Source organism: Giraffa tippelskirchi, chromosome 10 (assembly GCF_054371585.1).
Source record: "Giraffa tippelskirchi isolate mGirTip1 chromosome 10, T2T-mGirTip1v1.2.pri, whole genome shotgun sequence".
Classification (NCBI taxonomy): domain Eukaryota; kingdom Metazoa; phylum Chordata; class Mammalia; order Artiodactyla; family Giraffidae; genus Giraffa; species Giraffa tippelskirchi.
The window spans coordinates 29,063,680-29,084,178 of NC_137284.1; the positions used below are offsets into that span (position 1 = coordinate 29,063,680).

The following is a 20,499-nucleotide window of genomic DNA, read 5'->3' on the forward strand; positions in this document are numbered from 1 at the left end:
TGCCTCAACTAGCCAGCCCATGTGCTGAAAACTACAAAGCCCATGCACCACAACTACACAGCCCACACACTATGGAGACTGCACAACTAGAGAGAAGCCACCATACCACACCTAAAAATCCCACATGCTGCAAGGAAGATCCCATGTGCCACAACTATGGTGCCACAATCTTTGATGCCCTGAGGCATCAAAAATTTAAAAAGAAAGAAAAAACAGAAAACTTCAATGACTTCATTAACAACAATGCTTTCATTCATGTAACACTGAGAGCTTTCTACAAGCCAGATACTTTTTTCAGTTTCTTTTTAATTTTAGCTAATTGGGTATCTCTATAGAAATCTCATTCTTTTTCTTTTTTATATACAGGCATAACTTACCTAAACTAATCTGCACAAATCTCAAATATACAATTAGATGGTTTTTCAATATGTACACACCTACATGTTCACCATTAACCCCTTAAGGTTCCCTCATGCTACTTCCTAATCCTCCCAGACACAACCATTATTCTGACTTACATTAGCATGTATTAGTTCTGCCTGTTCTTTAATTCCATATAAAAAAATCACACAGTATTTGCTCTTTTATATCTGGCTTCTCTTGCTCAAAAACACTTTTAAGACTTATCACAGTATATTATAATTTTTTGTTTGACTGTCTATCTCCTTCTGTAGATTTGAAGGTCTCTCTGAAAGCAGACACAGTCCGATTCATAGCTGTACTCATGGCACCTAGTAACTAACAGAGATTCAGCTAAGATTTGCTGAATCAGTACATTGAGGTCAGAATACAAGATGCCGAAAAGGAACCAGAGAGTAAGAGATATGATTTCTGTCATCCACTAGAAAAACAGGTCCCATTATACTAGCAGAAGAGTCTGTAAGTTCTGTCTCCATTTCATATTAGTGCTGGTAAGTCTCAGCACCAGGTAAACAAGGTTAATATGGAAAAGTAGAGCTATAATTTGGGAAGAGGTTTTTGTGCTAAGAAAATAAATGGGTTTTGCACTCTCAGTGCAAGGGTATTTTTAGCAACAATGTCAGCTAATGGCACATCTCACATATTAAAACATAATTCTGGAAACCTGAGATCAGCCTAATAAAACACCTTCAGATGGGTGCGGGGTGAGGTGGAGAATGAAGAAAAAGGTTTATAAGAGGCAAAACAAAAGCAAAATCATATATATCAGCACACATAATTTTAAATCACTTTTCTAGGGAAACAAAAGGCGCCTACTAACCCTTGTCCAATCTTCTCAAACCGTGTGTATTTCTTCTTAGGATCACCCACACTCACTATGCTCCCTTTGAAAGAAACAGAGAACATAAATCAGTTTTCCCCAGATCAACTATACAAAACAAGCCCCATGTTCCCCCAACTCTGAGCCAGCAAAGATTAAAGAACTATCTCCAATACCCCAAAACCACACTAAGCAGGCACTTAGCTTTCCCTCTTAAGTTTCAACCAAAAGTTTCACCTCCTTACCACTTTTATTAATAGTACTCTAATCCACTTCTAATCTCCTAAAAGTTATTCATTCATTTTTCAATTCATCAATTCAATAAACACTTACTCATTTTAATATGCTCACTTACTATGCACTAAGCCCTAGGTTGAGTGCAACAAATGAAGAGACAGATGAGACCCAGTTAAGACAGTCTCTGCTCTCAAGAAGCTATAATATCATACAGGAAACAGACATCATGTATAAAGTTCCATGAACATATAATAATATAATAATTGCTGTGATAGAGAAAGAAGCAAAAATATAGACCAGAAAGGTGTCAGAAGGGAAATGAATCTGCACTAATTTTTACAGGGTTAGGAGGAATTTGCCAGGGAGAGAAAGTCAAAAAGGGGTTACAACAGAAAGTATTTCAAGTGCAAAAACACAGGGGTATGAGAGAGTTCACAGTTTCAAAAAAAAAAGTGTTCTGGAGATGGTGAAACTGAGCCCCACCAAAGGGAAGATACTTCCCCTCAAGATCACACAGCAAACTGGTGTCAGAGTTAAGATTGGGAGTTTGGGTTTGGTCTCTCAGTCCAAAGTGCCTTCCAATAATATCAATTACTAGGATTTGATACTTTTCAAATACATTATCTCATTTGATTTACAAATGAGACAGGTATTAACATTCCTATTTAAAAGACGAGAAAAAGGAGGGCCAGGGAACAGTAGAAAATTGCCCAAGACCCAAGTTAATGACTGTGCTAGGGCTTCAACCCAAGGGTCCTTAACTCTCAGGCCAATCTGTTTTTGCATAGTCCTATGTTCTAAGTATTACTGTTTCTAAAAAGAAAATCTGATTCAGAGAAAAAGAATACATACAGGAGTAAATAGATGCCATGGTAAGTGGCTTTTCTTATTTCATCATTTCATAAAGGCTCTGGGTAAGGGTGAGGCTTCCCTGGTGGCTCAGGCAGTAAAGAAATCTACTTGCAATGTAGAAGACTCAGGTCCCATCCTGGGAGCAGGAAGATCCCATGGAGAAGGGAATGGCTACTCACTCCATACTCTTTCCTGGAGAATTTCATGGACAGAAGAGCCTGCTGGGCTGCAGTCCATGGGATTGCAAAAAGTTGGACATGACTGAGCAACTAACACTGGACAAGCGCAACTTTGGAAAGAGTGAAAATTTTTTTAAAAGTCAAATAAGAATTATCAGGATGAAATCAAAAGCCACTGAGCTGAGGAACCAGAATCCTCAGCTTTAGAAAGCAATGCCAGTGGGCAGACTTCGCCAGATCAGTCACATCAAATCCTCTTTAGAAGCTGATAAGTTCAAAGAATAAATCAAAAGCCTTGTCAGATGATTTTTTCAAGCCTACAGGCCAACCCATTCCTTTCTTCTCATATGAATTCTCCTGCAGATTACTGAAAAAGAGAAACAAGCTGCCCTAATATTTCTCATCACTAAAGAAAGCAAAATAGGAGTTCCCACCTGACTGCAAGAAATAGCATGCTCTGATTACAGGAGCACAAACTGCATGTTAATCCCAGATCTGTCGGTTTTTGGCTGCATGAATTTTTGCAGGGTATTTAGCATCTCTAGCCTCAAATAACTTAACTGCAAAAAATAAGGATTATAATGTCTGTCTTCACAGGGCTAAAATGAGGAATAAATGTTCATTTGGTACATACTGCAGGCTTACAAAATGTTAGTTTCCCTTCCTTCTTTCCCTACAACCAAATGGCAGACCAGTCTTCTGCCAACAGAAACATCAATGATCAACATAGCACTCTTCCTCACCAGGTTTAGACAAGGCCTCAGTCTTTCTCAACACAACCTTTCAGATTATATTTTAAGTAAAAGCTATTTGTCATCTCCATAAGCCATGCCTGTGGTAAGTGATTCCCAGCCTCCCAGTATGATTCACACACTCTCTCATCACATTACCATCCTAACGTAGCATCTAATCAGGGCTGGTGAGACAGAGGAGGTGGGTGTAGGGACAGGCGAGAAGAGGCACAGTCTGGCAAGATATAAAGCACAGCCACCACTGACATACACCTAGTATAGAACCTAGATCTTTATAGCAATAGAATTCTCTTTGTGCTCAACCAGTCACATACCAGAGGGAAATTAAAAAACCTACAAAGTGCTTACGTAATTTCTCCAAGATCTCCTCATCAGACATCTTAGGCTTCTTCTTCTGCTTCTCAGTATTCCGGGTCAGAGCATCAGGTGGAGTGGTATTATTCTCAGTAGGTGAAATGGGAGATGTAGCCACATCCCGAGTTGGAGTAATAGGAAGTGGTTCAATCACAGACCGTGTGTATACCTGCATTGTTGGTGCAAACATTTGGTGAGGCCAGCCTCTCTTAGATTTATGTGTTAGAACATCCAAAGAAGAACAAATCTCAGTAAACTCATCTCTTCTCCTAGGTCAAAATCTATGATACCCTTCCTCTATGCCCAGGCCGTGAGAATGGAATGATCTTCCTTGCTCTCACTTTTTACAACAAGGGTTAGTCAGAGTCTGAGCACTTAAGATAATCAATATAAGCTACACAACTCTCACTATAAAGAGTTTAAAGGACATCCTATCATTAGATGGGAATCTCTTTCATCTGTAAAATTCTGCTCTTTCCCAAGCTGAAATCAATATCCTATATTCCTACAGTACTTTTCACTGCTAATACAACACTGAACATTACCTTCATGTGAGTTGCTGCTAAGTCTGCTAAGTCGCTTCAGTCGTGTCCGACTCTGTGCGACCCCATAGACGGCAGCCCACCAGGCTCCGCCATCCCTGGGATTATCCAGGCAAGAATACCGCGGTGGGTTGCCATTTCCTTCTCCATTTCCTTCTCCTTCATTTGAGTTACTCCCTCTTTAAATTCTGAGTGCTCACAGAGAAAAAACTGCAATTGTTCTTCTTTAAGAGGCCATAGGATAGAGTTATTTAGATTACAGACTCTGGAACCTGCCTGCCCGGACTTAAATTCCAAATTTAATTCTTACCATTTGTATGACTTTGGGCAGATTACTTAACTTTTGTATGCTTTAGTTTCCTTGTTTGTAAAACAGTGATGTTAGTGATACTTATCCTATAGAGTTGCTAATAAACCATAAATAAACTAATTAATGTGTGAAATAAGCAGCATCACATTCAGGAGACATTAAGCTTTCAAATTTCGGCTAATATTATTATACTGCCTATTCATTCATTTACTTAATAAGCATTTACTGAGAATCTGTTCTTTGCTTTGCTGTACAAAATGCTGCCTCATCCACTATTTCTGTGGAGGAAGTCTTGGAGAAAGTCCTAACTCCAAGGCAGAAAAGGACAAATATCAGAAAAAAAGAACAATCTATATACTAGTGAGGTTCAGAAGAAGTGATCACATGTTCTACCGCCCGTCCCCAAGAGATGCTTCAAGGCATTTATCACTTTTTTCATAAAAACATCACAACAATTTTTGGGTTAGTCTAAAAGCTCTATGAAGACAGAGAATCTGTGTCGTTCATCACTGTGCTTCAAAAGTAAGCATTCAGGTAAAAGTTTCATGAATCACTGAACAAATAAATGGGGTTCTTCAGCCAGATCTTGAAGGATGGACATGGTTATAATAGGCAGAAATGGAAGAGAACTTTCCACTAACTTATTGCTAGTGGAAATAACAATAAGTTGAAACATTGAGATCAGACACTATTGGTTCTTTACTGACTACTCCAGCATAGTGATTTATTTTCTATTCTTGTATATGCAGACAAACTATATCCCTGGCACGTAAACATGAATTTCATGCCTTGTCCTCCTCATTTAGTTCTGACATGGCTCCTTGAGGGGAAGAACCCTGCCTTTTCCCTTTCTAACATTCTCTTTTTCTGGCTCCCAACACAGGTCTGCTCATATAAAAAAGGCCACTGTGCTATGCTGGAATATAACATGGACCTGAGGTCAATTACCTGCTTTCAGTTCTGGCTATTTTGCTTAGAGACTTTGGATAGATCAATTTACCTCTCCAAATCTCAACTTCTTCTATAAATTAGGAATTAACAGTATCTTTTTAGAGAGGAATGCTATGAAGATCAAATTTATCAGTTCATTCAATACTGCCTTTCTAAAACCTTTCAAGAACTATGTTAAGCACTGCAAACACACACATATATATGTGTGTTGTGTGTGTGTGTGTGTATATATATACACACACATATATATCCTCTACATATACATACACATACACAGACACACATATATATTTCCTCTACTTCTAAGGAATTCATGGTTTAATGGGAAAAATTTTTTAAATGAACATGCTTGCAAATCAAAAAAACCTTTCCAATGTGACATCTCTGGACAATTCTCTGATTCTGAAGCTCATTTTCCTTAAAGTGACTTTGTAACCTACAGAAGCAGTGATTCCACAGATTCTGCTTATAAATTATAATTCTAAAAGGTCATCTAATCCCCTTGAATTGCCTCCACAGCATCTCCCATACTCAGTCAACCAATATCTGCTTGAATACTTCCATGAATTCTCTAGTTCAGAGACAATCTTTTTTGTATTACCACAAAGTTTAAGTCCTAAATCATTCTTTCATTCTGAAGTTTTTGTCATAAGAAAAAGTCCAAACAAAGAAACACTAGTAGAGTATCATCTAATGATAGACCAGTGCTCAGTGATGCTAAATCATGTAAAACGCAGATTATGCAAAGTGAGGGCAAAGGGACCATGGCTATTATGAAATGCAAGAACCTCAAAGGAAGTTAAATAAAAATCACTGCCAATATCCAGCATCAAAATGCACTCTTGATGTCCAGGATATTAATAGCACTAATGTTTTTACAAATTCTCTTGAGTCTTTCAGTATCATCAATAATGTCTTAAGAGCCTGAACACTGATCATTTAACAGAGAAGAAAAGATCTATAGCAGGCTAATTTGTTGCTTCCTAGGAAACTGGAACAATTTATGTTACTTCTACACTAAGTAACATTAATTCTGTATATCTTCCTGTCTGTAAAGAAAATAGGGCTAAGTTGGTACAAAGACCAACTATTTAGGACACTTTGGGACTATCTGCAAACCAACAATAAATAAATACACCACTTCCTGTCTTTAATCATACAGAAAGTACCTTGCAATCAAAGTAATTTGGTTATTTCACCACCTCCAAAATCTAAGGACCCCTACCAGAGTATTAAACTTCTAGACCTTGGCACCCATCCCTTATTCCCCACCTCCAAACTCGAATAAATCACAAAGACTCACAGATTTTGTGTGCTCTGGGCGTGGAGCAATCACTGGAGGTGGGGTAGCATCATCATCATCATCTTCATCTTCTGAAACTGGTGGCACTGCAGGGGTCTCAGATACCGCCTTCACATTCTGCACAGTGAAAAAAGCCAAATTCGTTAGATTAAGCCAACATGGAACTTAAACTACCAGGGTCACCAATCTCCCAGAATAAACCTTCTCCTGACATTCTGTCTGAAATACATACCAGCCTCCAAGCTCTCCACCTTTGTAGCCGGCCTCAGGAACTCAACCATCTCCCCTCTCTTCTTTTAGCTACCATTCCCCCTTCAGTCCCTGGAGGGCTTCCTTCTCCCACCCAAAGCCTAATTGTGGACAGGGAAATCAACTGACAACTTCTCTACTTGCCTACCCCAAACCAAACCCTGAAGACAAGCTCATATTTCTTTCTTCTCTATGAATTTTACTCTCTGTGCTGAAGAGAGGATAATGTACAACATGTAGGAAAGGGATCAAAAGTTCAGAATTTTATAAAGTTTATCATTATAATTCTGTAGTCCTTTCTGATATGGTAAATAGAAGTTCTGAAAGGTCTTTGCCTCTCCTTTTCCTTCTTTACCAAAATATACTGCATCCCTTATGCTATCAGGCACCCTCACCTCAACCTGCAGATACAGAACATCAGGAGACCCTTGTCTCAAGAAGCAATGAGATTTTCCCCAGATCAGATGCTACCTATTTCATTAAGCTTCTGCCCTGTCTTGGAATGACCCTTACCAGCACCACTAATTGAATCTGCAATAATCTCAGAAACTTGATTTTCCCATGCAAACTATAACAAAGCTGGGCCAAGACTGGCAGGTTTCAGGGCAAGTCCAGGCAAAAAGATCATATCATTACTGTTTACAACACATATTCAAGAGATAAAATAGCTCCAAAATATGAGATTTTTGATAGAGATTAAATGATCACAGTATAGGACCAGAGAAGCAATAGAGATCTTTTAGTAGATACTAATATAATTCAACAGTTTCAGATATTTTCAGACCATCTATTTTGTGCTCAGTAAGATACTGTGATGGATGTTTTTGATATAAATGTACAAAGATGAAAAAGATGGTCCAAGTCCTAAAAGTAGCTCACCATCTGATGCAGGAGACAGACGGACGGACAATTCCCCTTCTGCTGCCATTTGAGGCCGCTGGAGAGAGGAATGTCAGAACAACATGGGATAAGTGAAGGAACTTATTCAGTTGAATATTATACTAGAGTTATGTGTGGAAGAGTGGCCTTTACCACATTTGACATACTAAGTAAGGAAAGTTGGCATCCTTATAGATTCTAACAGGATCTCCAGTGCAGGACATAACTTAAAAACTGCCAGTGACAGGCATTTGTAAACCACTAGTTTTAGTGACTACAGGCAATGAGTCCATCCTCTTGGCTTCAAGTTTCATCACTTGAGGAATGTGGAGATGTGACTGGTATAATCTGAGGGGTGCCCTTAAGTCACTTTCAGTTCTAAAATCCAATAGAGGTTCTTTCCCTGTCAAAGCACATATTTTGATACTTTTCCACTCTAATTTGTTTTCCCCCTAACATTCCACTCAACAAAATTTGACTAGGAACCCATAATGAGAATAAAGTTAACTCAGCAGCCTCTCCATCCACAGGGGGCCCTTGGGCTATGCATTGTAGACTATAAACACCATGTTTGTTGCTTCCTAAAACTGTGGAGGAGGGGATTTCATCACCTTCCTTAGCAACACATTCTGTTTTCCACACAATGGCTTTGGGTGGTAATATTAACGACTACCAGAATCAAGAGATAGAGGCTTCTTTCCCAGAATTTTATTTCTTATCCGTGTCCTATGCCAAGGCTGTCCCACTTTAAGCCAAAGTTCTAGTCCATAAAATGGAAGTGATGACAAGAAGCTCTCTGCCCACCTTAGAGGACCACATAGAGAAAGAAATGAAGTGATGTGGGTATAAAAGCACTCAGTTAGAAAGATGTAAGAAACCAAATAAATTATCATTATGGTTAATAACCACAAACCTCTTTTTAAAAAAGTGACTCCAACTCATCCATTGATTCACCGCAGATAAAGTGCCTGGTTCTATGGCTTACATTTTAGAAGAAGATACATTTAAAATTCATCACAAAATTGCCAGGTAGTAGTAAGAAACATGTGAGAGTCGAGATTGATTGAAAGTAAGGAATTATTACCTCAGATATAAGTAGTCATGGAAAGGCCTCTTTAATGGCCAGAATAAAATGAGAAAACAAGCCATCAGACCCTCTGGGAAAAGAATATTCCTGGAAGAGATACAAAGACTCTGAGAAGGGAACATGCTTGGAATGTTCCCGAAACCTCCAGGTGCCTACATATACTGCTGAGATGTGCTTAGCATTTTAAAACTACTGAACTTTGGGTAAAAACATAGGGATCTCTGGTGTTCTGGCCCAGGATTGCTCCCATCCATCCCACCCTAGCTTCATTAGAGCAGGGTTTCTTCCAGGGAAGGCAGGCTGCAACTATGTTGTCCAAGAGGGCTCACTTTCATTTGGAGGAGTAAGTAGTACCCAGGCCCAGCGGGGCCATCATGGAAGTGACCTCCCAGAGACGGCAGGAGAGGGTCAACCGCTGCTAGCCTGAGGCTGTAATCCTGGATAGAGCAAATGAATTCTGGCTAAGACTGCTGAAAGATACAGCAGAGATTAGAGAGAGGTCCCACACTAGTCATACATGCCTGGCTCTCTGCACGTACATAAAAGCTTCAAAAGGGACAAGCAGAAAGTTAAAGTTTCTGCACAGCCCTGAAGGAGATCTCAATAATGAGCAAGGATATAGATTTTTAACAACACTATAAATCAATGCAACCTAACTGACATATACAAAACACTCCAGCCAAGCTCTGAAGAACACACATTACTTTTAACCACTTATGGATAATTCTTCAGGATAGAATATATGCTGGGCCATAAAACATATCTCAATAAATTTTCAATGACTGAAAACACAGAAAATGTCTTATTTAACCACAGTAGAATTAAATTAGAGATAAACAACGACAAAAAATTTCTCCAAAGATAAACAAATGGCCAATAAGCACAATAACAAATTTCTCCAAAGAAGATAAACAATGGCCAATAAGCACATAGCCAATACTCAACATCATTATTAGGAAATGCAAATCAAAACCACAATGAGATACCACTTCATATCCACTAAGATGGCTATAATCAAAAGACAGACAATAACAAATGTGGGAGAAGATATGTAGAAATTAGAAGCATCCTAATGTTGGTGGGAGTGTAAAAAGGTGCAAACACTGTAGCACACGGTCTAGCAGTTCCTCAAATGGTTAAACATAGAGTCACCATGTGACTCAGAAATTCTACTCCTAGGTATATATACCAAATAGAAATGAAAACACAGATCCACACCAAAGTTTGTACATGAATGTTAGTATGAGCATTATTTATACTAATCAAAAAGAAGAAATAAGCCAAATGCCCATCAACTGATGAATAATCAATACAATAAAATATTATTCAGACTTTTATAAAAAGGAATGATGTCCTGATACATGCTAGAACATGGATGAAACTCGCAGGTATTATACTAAGTGAAAGAAGCTAGACACAAAAGATTACAAGGTCGATGAGTCCATTTACATAAAATGCCTGGAAAATGTAAGTTTATATAGACAGAAAGAATATCGGTGGTTTCCTAGGGTTGGGCATGGGAGTTTGAATGAACTGTACAAGAATACTAGGGAACTCTTTGTGGTGATGGGAATATTCCAAAAATAGATCGTAGAGACAGCTGCACAAGTATATAAATTTAATACAATCATTGAATTGTACAATTCAACTAGTATGGATGAATTTTACAGTATATAAATAAAAGTCAATAATGCTACCTTTTAAAAGTAAAAATTTTAAGTTATATGTAAAACCAGTAGATTCTTATCTTACATTTAATATAATACAGATATGGAAGGAGTTAAAAGTAAAAATTCCTCAGGAATGCCTGATAAAGATGGCAGATTAAACATAGGCATCTATTTCTTAAAAATGTCATTAGAACTATAATAAATAATAGCCTGTTAAAGCCATTAAACCCAGAAGGTTGGGGAAAACAGGAAAGGAGGCAGGATTAGCAAAGGAGGCAAAGACAAATAGATGAGCAGTAACTGTTAAGAAGACCAAATCTCAAGTTGATGGTAGGCAAATCTGAAAACCAATCTACATATCTATGCTGCAAAATTAAGGCAAGGAAAATAGAGTAAGTATTTTAAAAAATCAGAGAATTAGTCTAACAAGTCTTAAAAAAAAACAGGAGTTCCAGAAAGAGAAAACAAAGAAAAGAGGGGATGAAATCATCAACAACTCAGGCAAATTTCCTAAAACTGAAAGCTTGAGTTTCCAGGTTGAAAGAGTTCACAAAGCTCCTCATGAAATAAATAGGTGAATATAGAAATGAAATTATGAAATTTCAAGGTGATGATGACAAAAAAATGCCACAAGCCTCCCAAGTGAAAAAGAAAGAAAAAACAGGTCAGGTACAAAGAGGCAGGAATAAAATAGCTTTGAAATTGAATAGCTAATGCTGAAAACTAGATGACAAAACTGCAATGCTTCCCAAATTCAGGTGGAAAATTATTTTCAACCAAGAATTCCATACACAACCAAATGGGAGGCAGAACAGAGGTGCTCCATTTTGAGACCTGAAAGATATTAAGTATTTACTTCCCACCTACTTTCTCAAAGCTACTGGAAGATGGGATCCACCAAACTAGGAAGCAAACTAAAAATGAGGAAGCATTGCAGAAGTAAAATAGAAATTCCAACACAGAATGCAAAGAAATTTCAAAGACAATAGTGAAGGAAGACCCCAGAATGACAGCTATTAGTTACTAGGATATTAGTCCTAACTGATTTTTTTAATCAGTTCAGTCATTCAGTCGTGTCCAAGTCTTTGCAACCCCATGGACTGCAGCATGCCAGGATGCCCTGTCCATCACCAACTCCTGGAGTTTACTCAAACTCGTGTCCATCAAGTCAGTGATGCCATCCAAACATCTCCTCCTCTGTTGTCCCCTTCTCTTCCCGCCTTCAATCTTTCCCTGCATCAAGATCTTTTCAAATGAGTCAGTACTTTGCATTAGGTGGCCAAAGTATTGGAGTTTCATCTTCAGCATCAATCCTTCCAATGAATATTCAAGACTGACTTCCTTTAGTGTGGACTGGTTGGACCTCCTTCCAGTCAAAGGGACTCTCAAGAGTCTTCTCCAGCACCACAGTTCAAAAGCATCAATTATTCCGCACTCAGCTTTCTTCATGGTTCAACTCACATCCATACATGACTATTGGAAAAAACCATAGCTTGGACTAGACGGACCCTTGTTAGCAAGGTAATGTCTCTGCTTTTTAATATGCTGTCTAGGTTGGTCATAGCTTTTCTACAAAGGAGCAAGCGTCTTTTAATTTCATTGCTGCAGTCACCATCTGCAGTGATTTTTGGAGCCCCCAAAAATAAAGTCTGCCACTGTATCCACTGTTTCCCCATCTATTTGCCATGAAGTGATGGGACCAGATGCCATGATCTTACTTTTCTGAATGTTGAGTTTTAAGCCAAATTTTTCACTCCCCTCTTTCACTTTCACCAAGAAGCTCTTTAGTTCTTCCCTTTCTGCCATAAGGGTGGTGTCATCTGCATATATGAGGTTATTGATATCTCTCCCGGCAATCTTGATTCCAGCTTGTGCTTCATCCAGCCCGGCATTTTGCATGATGTACTCTACATATAAGTTAAATAAGCAGGGTGACAATATATAGCTTTAATGTACTCCTTTCCCAATCTGGAACCAGTCTGTACTTCCATGTCCAGTTATAACTGTTGCTTCTTGACCTGCATACAGATTTCTCAGGAGGCAGGCAAGGTGGTTTTGTATTCCCATCTTTTGAAGAATTTTCCACAGTTTGCTGTGATCTACACAGTCAAAAGCTTTGGTCTAGTCAATAAAGCAAATGTTTTTCTGGAACTCTCTTGCTTTTTCGATGATCCAATGGACGTTGGCAATTTGATCTCTGGTTTCTCTGCCTTTTCTAAAACCAGCTTGAACATCTGGAAGTTCACGGTTCACATACTGTTGAAGCCTGGCTTGGAGAATTTTGAGCATTACTTTGCTAGCGTGTGAGATGAGTGCAATTGTGCGGTAGTTTGAGCATTCTTTGGCATTGCCTTTCTTTGGGATTGGAATGAAAACTGACCTTTTCCAGTTCTGTGGCCACTGCTGAGTTTTCCAAACTTGCTGGCATATTGAGTGCAGCACTTTCACCGTGTCATCTTTCAGGATTTGAAATAGCTCAACTGGAATTCCATCACCTCCACTAGCTTTATTCGTAGTGATGCTTCCTAAGGCCCACTTGATTTCACATTACAGGATGTCTGGTTCTAGGTGAGTGATCACACCATCGTGGTTGTCTGGGTCATGAAGAACTTATTGGACAATTCTTCTGTGTATTCTTGCTACCTCTTCTTAACATCTTCTGCTTCTGTTACGTCCATACCATTTCTGTTCTTTATTGAGCCCATCTTTGCATGAAATGTTCCCTTGGTATCTCTAATTTTCTTGAAAAGATCTCTAGTCTTTCCCATTCTATTGTTTTCCTCTATTTCTTTGCATTGATCGCTGAGGAAGGCTTTCTTATCTCTCCTTGCTATTCTTTGGAACTCTGCATTCAAATGGGTATATCTTTCCTTTTCTCCTTTGCTTTTCACTTCCTGTCTTTTTACAGCTATTTGTAAGGCCTCTTCAGACAGCCATTTTGGTTTTTTGCATTTCTTTTTCTTGGGGATGGTCTGGATTCCTGTCTCCTGTACAATGTCACGAACCTCCATCCATAGTTCATCAGGCATTCTGTCTATAAGATCTAGTCCTTTAAATCTATTTCTCACCTCTACCGTATAGTCATAAGGGATTTGATTTAGGTCGGGGTAGCTCCTCTCGGCTGCCGCCCTGACCTCCAGCCCGGGGTAGCTCCTCTCGGCCATGCTTTATATCATTAATCCACCTTAATGTGCATTTTTTAATCCTTGGGAATTTACTTATTTAATCATATTTTTAATTTCTAAGAATTCTTTTTTTATCCTCTGATTGCTCTAATTCATGGGTCCCCAATGCCAGGCCCACAGACAAGTACCAGTCAATGGTCTGTTAGGAACCTGGTCATACAACAGGAGGTGAGCAGCGGATAAGCAAGCAAGCCAGCCAGTGAGCAAAGCTTCATCTGTATTTATAGCTGCTCTCCATTATTTGCATTACTGCCTGAGCTCCACGTCTTGTCAGATCAGCAGCGGCACTAGATTGTCATAGAAGCACGAATACTACTGTGAACTGCGCACATGAGGGATCTAGGTTGTGTGCTCCTCATGAGAATCTAATGCCTGATCAGAGGTAGAGTCAAGGCGACAATGCCAGTGCTGGGGAGTAACTGCTAATATAGATTATCATTTGCACAATAAATGTAATGCACTTGAATCATCCCCAAACCATCCCCACTCCGCTGCCCCTAATCTATAGAAAAATAGTCTTCCACAAAACTGCTCCCTGGAGCCAAAAGGTTGGGAACCACTGCTCTGATTGCAGTGTGTTTTGGGGGATACAATATCTATAAAACCTTTGAATATATTGGGTTGGCCAAGATGTTCATTCCAGTTTTTTGAAACGTCTTACAGAAAAGTCCAAATGAACTTTTTGGCCAACCCAATACTAGAGTTCTTTTTAATTTTCTTTCCTGAATTATCAATTTCCTCTGGGATCAGTTTTATTTCTTTATCGTGGTCCTTCTCTTTAATGCTTTGTTCCTCTCAAGTGTCTAGAGATCCTTGGCTCTCCTATTTATCAGTGAAAAATCAGATTAATCAGTGTATACACCTAGCATGTGCTTCCTTTGTAGTCATGTGAGTGTGCTTCTCTGCTGTCTCCTCCTCTGAATGGGCAGTCTGATGCAGTCTGTACATGAGTTATACAGATGTGGTAACTGACAAGTATCATTTCAGAGTGTGTCAGCTCGGAAGAGTACATATGGTAGAGATTCCTCTTCTCCCAGTTATCAAAAGCATAAGAAATTTATCCTTGGGATGCAGAAATTTAATGTATTTTTTTTCCACTGCAGAGCTACTTTTCCTTTTCCTCTACTTTATACCTGCTGTGGAGATGCATCTCTTTGTAGTTAACTCCAGTTCTGCTCTGCTTCTCTCTCAGGGCCCTGTACCCATATCAGGCATTCTTCTGATATAGGTTGTTTACAAAGAGGCAGTTTACTTTCTTTAGAAAATGTCTGGTTTAAGCTTAGGATCAACCTTCTGATACCTTTTGCTCACTTAACTTGGAGGCTGCCCCTGCTTTTTCAATTACAGAATTTAAATTAATTTACTCTTGAAGATGACCCAGGACTCTTTCCTGTATTTTATATATATTCTCTCACACCATTTTCTCTGGACCTACCCTTATTTTCCTGCGATTTTTCTCTTCCACATACACAGAGCAGCTGTACTTTCTGCTGCTCCAGTCAATCTTATCTGCTTTCTATCTTCCATGAATTTCCAACAAGGGTTCATTAATAAGCATTGTTTTGAATTTATTTTTTATGTATCTTTTCTGAATTTAAGAAATTTAGCACAGCAAGAGTGACAGAGATATGAATTCATCCCACTACACAGATCCGAATTTCAGAGGTATTTTTCTAAAATGGTTGTTCAGTAATTCAGTCATGTCCAGCTCTTTCTGACCCCATGGAGTGTAATGTAGTCTGCCAGGCTCCTCTATCCACGGGATTTTCCCAGCAAGAATACTGGAGTGGGTTGCCATCTCCTTCTCCAGGGGATCTTGCTGACCCAAGGACTGAACCTGCATCTCCTGCTCTGGCAAGCACATTCTTTACCACTGGGCCACCAGGGAAGCCCTTTCTAAGATGGTAGTTTAGACTAAAATAAACATCCAACTACATTATTTAAAATATTTCCTATTTAAAATACTTCCTTAGCTCGAGTGGAGAGTCCAAGTTCTTTCACCTGACATGATGGATCCTTAACAATGTGGCTTTTGTTCATGCTACCTCACACAAGAAAGCATTGATTGCCCTTTTCTCTGGCTGGTATCATTGCCTACATTTACCTGACACTGTGTTACTTACCTGACACTGTTATCAATCCTTCTTTACATGTTCTGATTTCACTAAGTTGTGAGATCAAGAGCAAAGATCTTACCCACCCTTAACTCTTGGGCACTCATGGAGCCTATAACATAGTAGGTGATCATTTTATAAATGAGAGATCAGGCACTAAAATGCTAAATAATCTGAGAGACGGATCTCAGACCAATGAGCCACAAATAAAAGAATTTTAGAACTAGAAGAAACATTAAAGGTTATGCTTATTAAATGAACAAACTGTGAGGGCCCAAGAACTTTGTGCCAACTATTCTTTACTACTAAGCAGAATAAATCACTCCATCAAATATGACCCTCATTGTATGTTATTCATGTATTCCTCTTGCAGCCCTCATCCTTCTGTTAATTTTTTCTCAAGGACTAAGATAACACAAAAATTTTATCTCTGTTTCACCAATACCCAGGCACGAAGAAAGTGCCAAATAAATATCTATGGTTAAATGTATAAGTGAATGTTGAGGAAACTTAATATTGTACTGGTTTCTACTACTAATTCATTCAAGGATAGGAAGCAAGTCACAGAATCTCTGAGTCCCAATTTCTTGTGTCATAGAGATAACACTCTCATTCAAATATTTCCAACTTCAAATGGAATAATCTGTGTGAAACCAATATGGAAAACAATGCCATGCTACCACAGGACAAACCATATCCCCACATATAACAAGTAAGGAAATAAAGAGGACTGAGCCACAGGGATAATGTTCTGAATTGGGAAGAAAATGTCCTTGACAATCTGGTGGTTTTAATTGTAGATACTAAAATCAGTACAGGTTTTTACAAAGCAGGTGTTATCTTCTCCGCCATATGGCATGAGCCCCAGGGCTCCTCCTCCTCACTAAGGAAAAACAGACCAAAGGCTTTACTGCAGTCTCCTTTATAAGACCTCTCTGACATCTTCTTTCTCAGTTCCTTGCCACAGTGAAAAAAACCCAGGACGGAGACTCAGAAGACCCTAGTTCTAATCTGGTTGTCTCACAATAGCAATTATGAGTCTCCAGGAAAGTCTGTTTCCTACCTGTGAAGTGGGGATGATAATTTCTTCACAAGGTTAATTTGTGAGGACTAATTATGTTAACAAACATAAGTTACTGGGCTTCCCTCATAGCCCAGTTGATAAAGAATTTGCCTGCGATGCAGGAGACCCAGGTTTGATTCCTGGGTTGGGAAGATCCCCTGGAGAAGGAAATGGCAACCCACTCCAGTGTTCTTGCCTGGAGAATCCCATGGACAGAGGAGCTTGGCAGGCTATAGTCCATGGGGTCATGAGAGTCATACACGACTTAGCGACTAAACCACCACCATATAAGTTACTAACACAGTGCCTGGCACATCTTAGCTACTCAATAAATAATAGCTGCTACTCCTCCTTTAAAAGTATAAAGACATTTGAGCCACAAAGTACAGCTCAGCTTTTGTTAAGGTCCTTTCTTCAACAATTTACAACTCAATAATGGGGAGAAATTTCCAAGGATCTTAACATCAGCAAGTTCTTCACCACCTTTTAACTATATCTCTTCCATTTGATGAAAACATGAACCAGTGGAAAGCAAAACAAACTGGGAATCAGTTACCTATTGCCAATAACCCTTCTCAATTTCAGTTTTATCATCTATTATACAAGGATAATAACCTGTCTCATTAAACTCCTGTGAAGATTAAAAGAGACCATGAATATGAAAAGACCCAGGATGCTACTGGCAACGGACATGTGAACCTTTTTTTTTAATCACTGATTACAGTATAAATGACTCAGAATAAACGAATCTCCAATGCTGGAAGTATGATTCAAAGTTTTTGGATTGTGACTCAGTATTGTGTTAGAATGTATGACTCCTCCACTTAAGATCCCTCAATAGCTTGTTATTACCTTTAAAAGTTAAAATTCCTACATGATCTGACCTGCCTACACTTCACATTCCAATCATAACAAACCACTCGCAGTTCTCTGTGCAAGCAAACCTCACGAACCTCCTTGCCTTAGCACATGCTATTTATCCTCTGCTTGGAATACCCTTGTCTCATTATTATTCTTCCCCAAGATAACTAACTCATTCAGTTCAGACTTCACCATCAGGAAGCTTTCCTTAAACATCCAATCTTTTATTTAGTACGTGCCACAGTATCATTTTATTCAGTATTATATCGTTATGTGCCACATGCCATGGAATCCACAGCTGACAGGTGAGACATAGTTCCTGGCCTCATGAAGTTTTAGCATCCTGTACTGTAACTGTTTGTGCCTTCATGACACTCATAAGACTGGGAGATTAGGAGTTTGATAATGTCTGATTCATCCCTATACTGTCATTTCTCCACAGAGGACCTGGCATAGAATAGCCGCTTTGCAAATGTTTAGTAAATCAACATAACATAATCAACTTTGCACAAGAGACAGCACCAGATAAAAAGAATAGCAGTAATCTAGAGGAAAACATAGGCAAAACACTCTCCGACATAAATCACAGCAGGATCCTCCATGACCCACCTCCCAGAATATTGGAAATAAAAGCAAAAATAAACAAATGGGACCTAATTAAAATTAAAAGCTTTTGCACAACAAAGGAAACTATAAACAAGGTGAAAAGACAGCCTTCAGAATGGGAGAAAATAATAGCAAATGAAGCAACAGACAAACAATTAATCTCAAAAATATACAAGCAACTTCTGCAGCTGAATTCCCGAAAAATAAACGACCCAATCAAAAAATGGGCCAAAGAACTAAACAGACATTTCTCCAAAGAAGACATACAGATGGCTAACAAACACATGAAAAGATGCTCAACATCACTCATTATTAGAGAAATGCAAATCAAAACCTCAATGAGGTATCATTTCACACCAGTCAGAATGGCTGCTATCCAAAAGTCTACAAGCAATAAATGCTGGAGAGGGTGTGGAGAAAAGGGAACCCTCTTACACTGTTGGTGGGAATGCAAACTAGTACAGCCACTATGGAGAACAGTGTGGAGATTCCTTAAAAAACTGGGAATAGAACTGCCATATGACCCAGCAATCCCACTGCTGGGCATATACACCGAGGAGACCAGAATTGAAAGAGACGCGTGTACCCCAATGTTCATCGCAGCACTGTTTACAATAGCCAGGACATGGAAGCAACCTAGATGTCCATCAGCCGACGAATGGATAAGGAAGCTGTGGTACATATACACAATGGAATATTACTCAGCCATTAAAAAAAATACATTTGAATCAGTTCTACTGAGATGGATGAAACTGGAGCCCATTATACAGAGTGAAGTAAGCCAGAAAGAAAAACAACAATACAGTATACTAATGCATATATATGGAATTTGAAAGATGGTAACGATAACCCTATATGCGAGACAGAATAAGAGACACAGACGCATGGAACAATTTTATGGACTCTGAGGGAGAAGGTGAGGGTGGGACGTTCTGGGAGAATGGCATTGAGACATGTGTATTGTCATATGTGAAACAGAGCACCATTCCATGTTCGATGCATGTGACAAGGGCTCAGGGCCGGGGCAATGGGATGATCCAGAAGGATGGGATGGGGAGGGAGGTGGGTGGGGGGTCCGGGAAGGGGAACACATGTAAACCCATGGCTGATTCATGTCAATGTATGGCAAAAACTATTACAATATTGTAAAGTAATTAGCCCCCAACTAAAATAAATAAATTTATTAAAAAAAAAAAAAAAAAAAAAGAATAGCAGTAATCTAATATAATAAGTCACAGCTTACTCATTATAAGACCCTTTCAAATACATCAATACCTCATCTCATAATCTGCTTTAGAAAAAGGAATTGGTAAGTTGTGAAGGTCAGAAGGACCCATGAGGGCTTCAATGACTTCTATACTTTCCTTCAAGTGATAGGACAATCACTACAACTTCAGAGGACAGAGTGAATGACCTTAAATTAATAGAATCTGCTCCCTTCAACAATTAATCCTAATCCTGGTTTTGTAAACCAAATTAACCCAAAAGAAGGAATTCCTTTTAAATGCAGCTATTTCATTGAAACATGTATATTATCATATGTGAAACAGAACACCATTCCAGGTTTGATGCATGAGACAAATGCTCAGGGCTGGGGCAATGGGATGACCCAGAGGGATGGGAATGGGGAGGGAGGTGGGAGGGGGGTTCAGGATGGGGAACACATGTAAACCCATGGCTGATACATGTCAATCTATGGCAAAAACCACTACAATATTATAAAGTAATTAGCCCCCAACTAAAATAAATAAATTTATTTAAAAACTTAAAAAATAAATAAATAAATAAACAAATGCAGCTATTTGAGGACATCTCCAGGTAAGGTAAAGTGTATAGTCCTCATTCTACTGAGGAAAAAACTGAAGCTCAGAAAGGCAAATTGGCTTTCCTAAGGTTCAAAGCTAAAATTGAAAACTGAGTCTAGCAACCAGTTCTTCTGGTTCCAGGGTTAGGATTTCTAGAGCATTAATAAATTAAATCTGGAAGGGATATCTACTGCTTATTAAGTTCAAGTCCTTTACTCTGAGGCCCAGGGTGGGAGAGTGACCAAGATAAGTGCCCACCA

At 38.9% G+C, this 20,499-nt stretch overlaps 1 protein-coding gene across 30 annotated transcripts in view; it reads right to left on the reverse strand.

Moving 5' to 3' along the window:
• The window catches only part of PAK1 (p21 (RAC1) activated kinase 1), a 276,797-nt gene that overhangs the window by 48,702 nt on the left and 207,596 nt on the right, over positions 1–20,499 (reverse strand). For 26 of the 30 annotated variants that reach the window (XR_014067789.1, XR_014067788.1, XM_081537524.1 and 23 more), the window contains 3 exons: positions 6,721–6,837; positions 3,609–3,783; positions 1,241–1,304 (listed from right to left, as the gene is read on the reverse strand). Coding sequence is in view for 28 of the 30 variants with exons in the window: in XM_081537524.1 (XP_081393650.1) it covers positions 1,241–1,304; positions 3,609–3,783; positions 6,721–6,837 (356 nt within the window). In the remaining 2 variants the exon portion in view is untranslated. The remainder of the gene's footprint in view (positions 1–1,240; positions 1,305–3,608; positions 3,784–6,720; positions 6,838–20,499) is intronic. The other 4 variants (XM_081537533.1, XM_081537531.1, XM_081537534.1 and 1 more) reach the window with 1 other exon arrangement.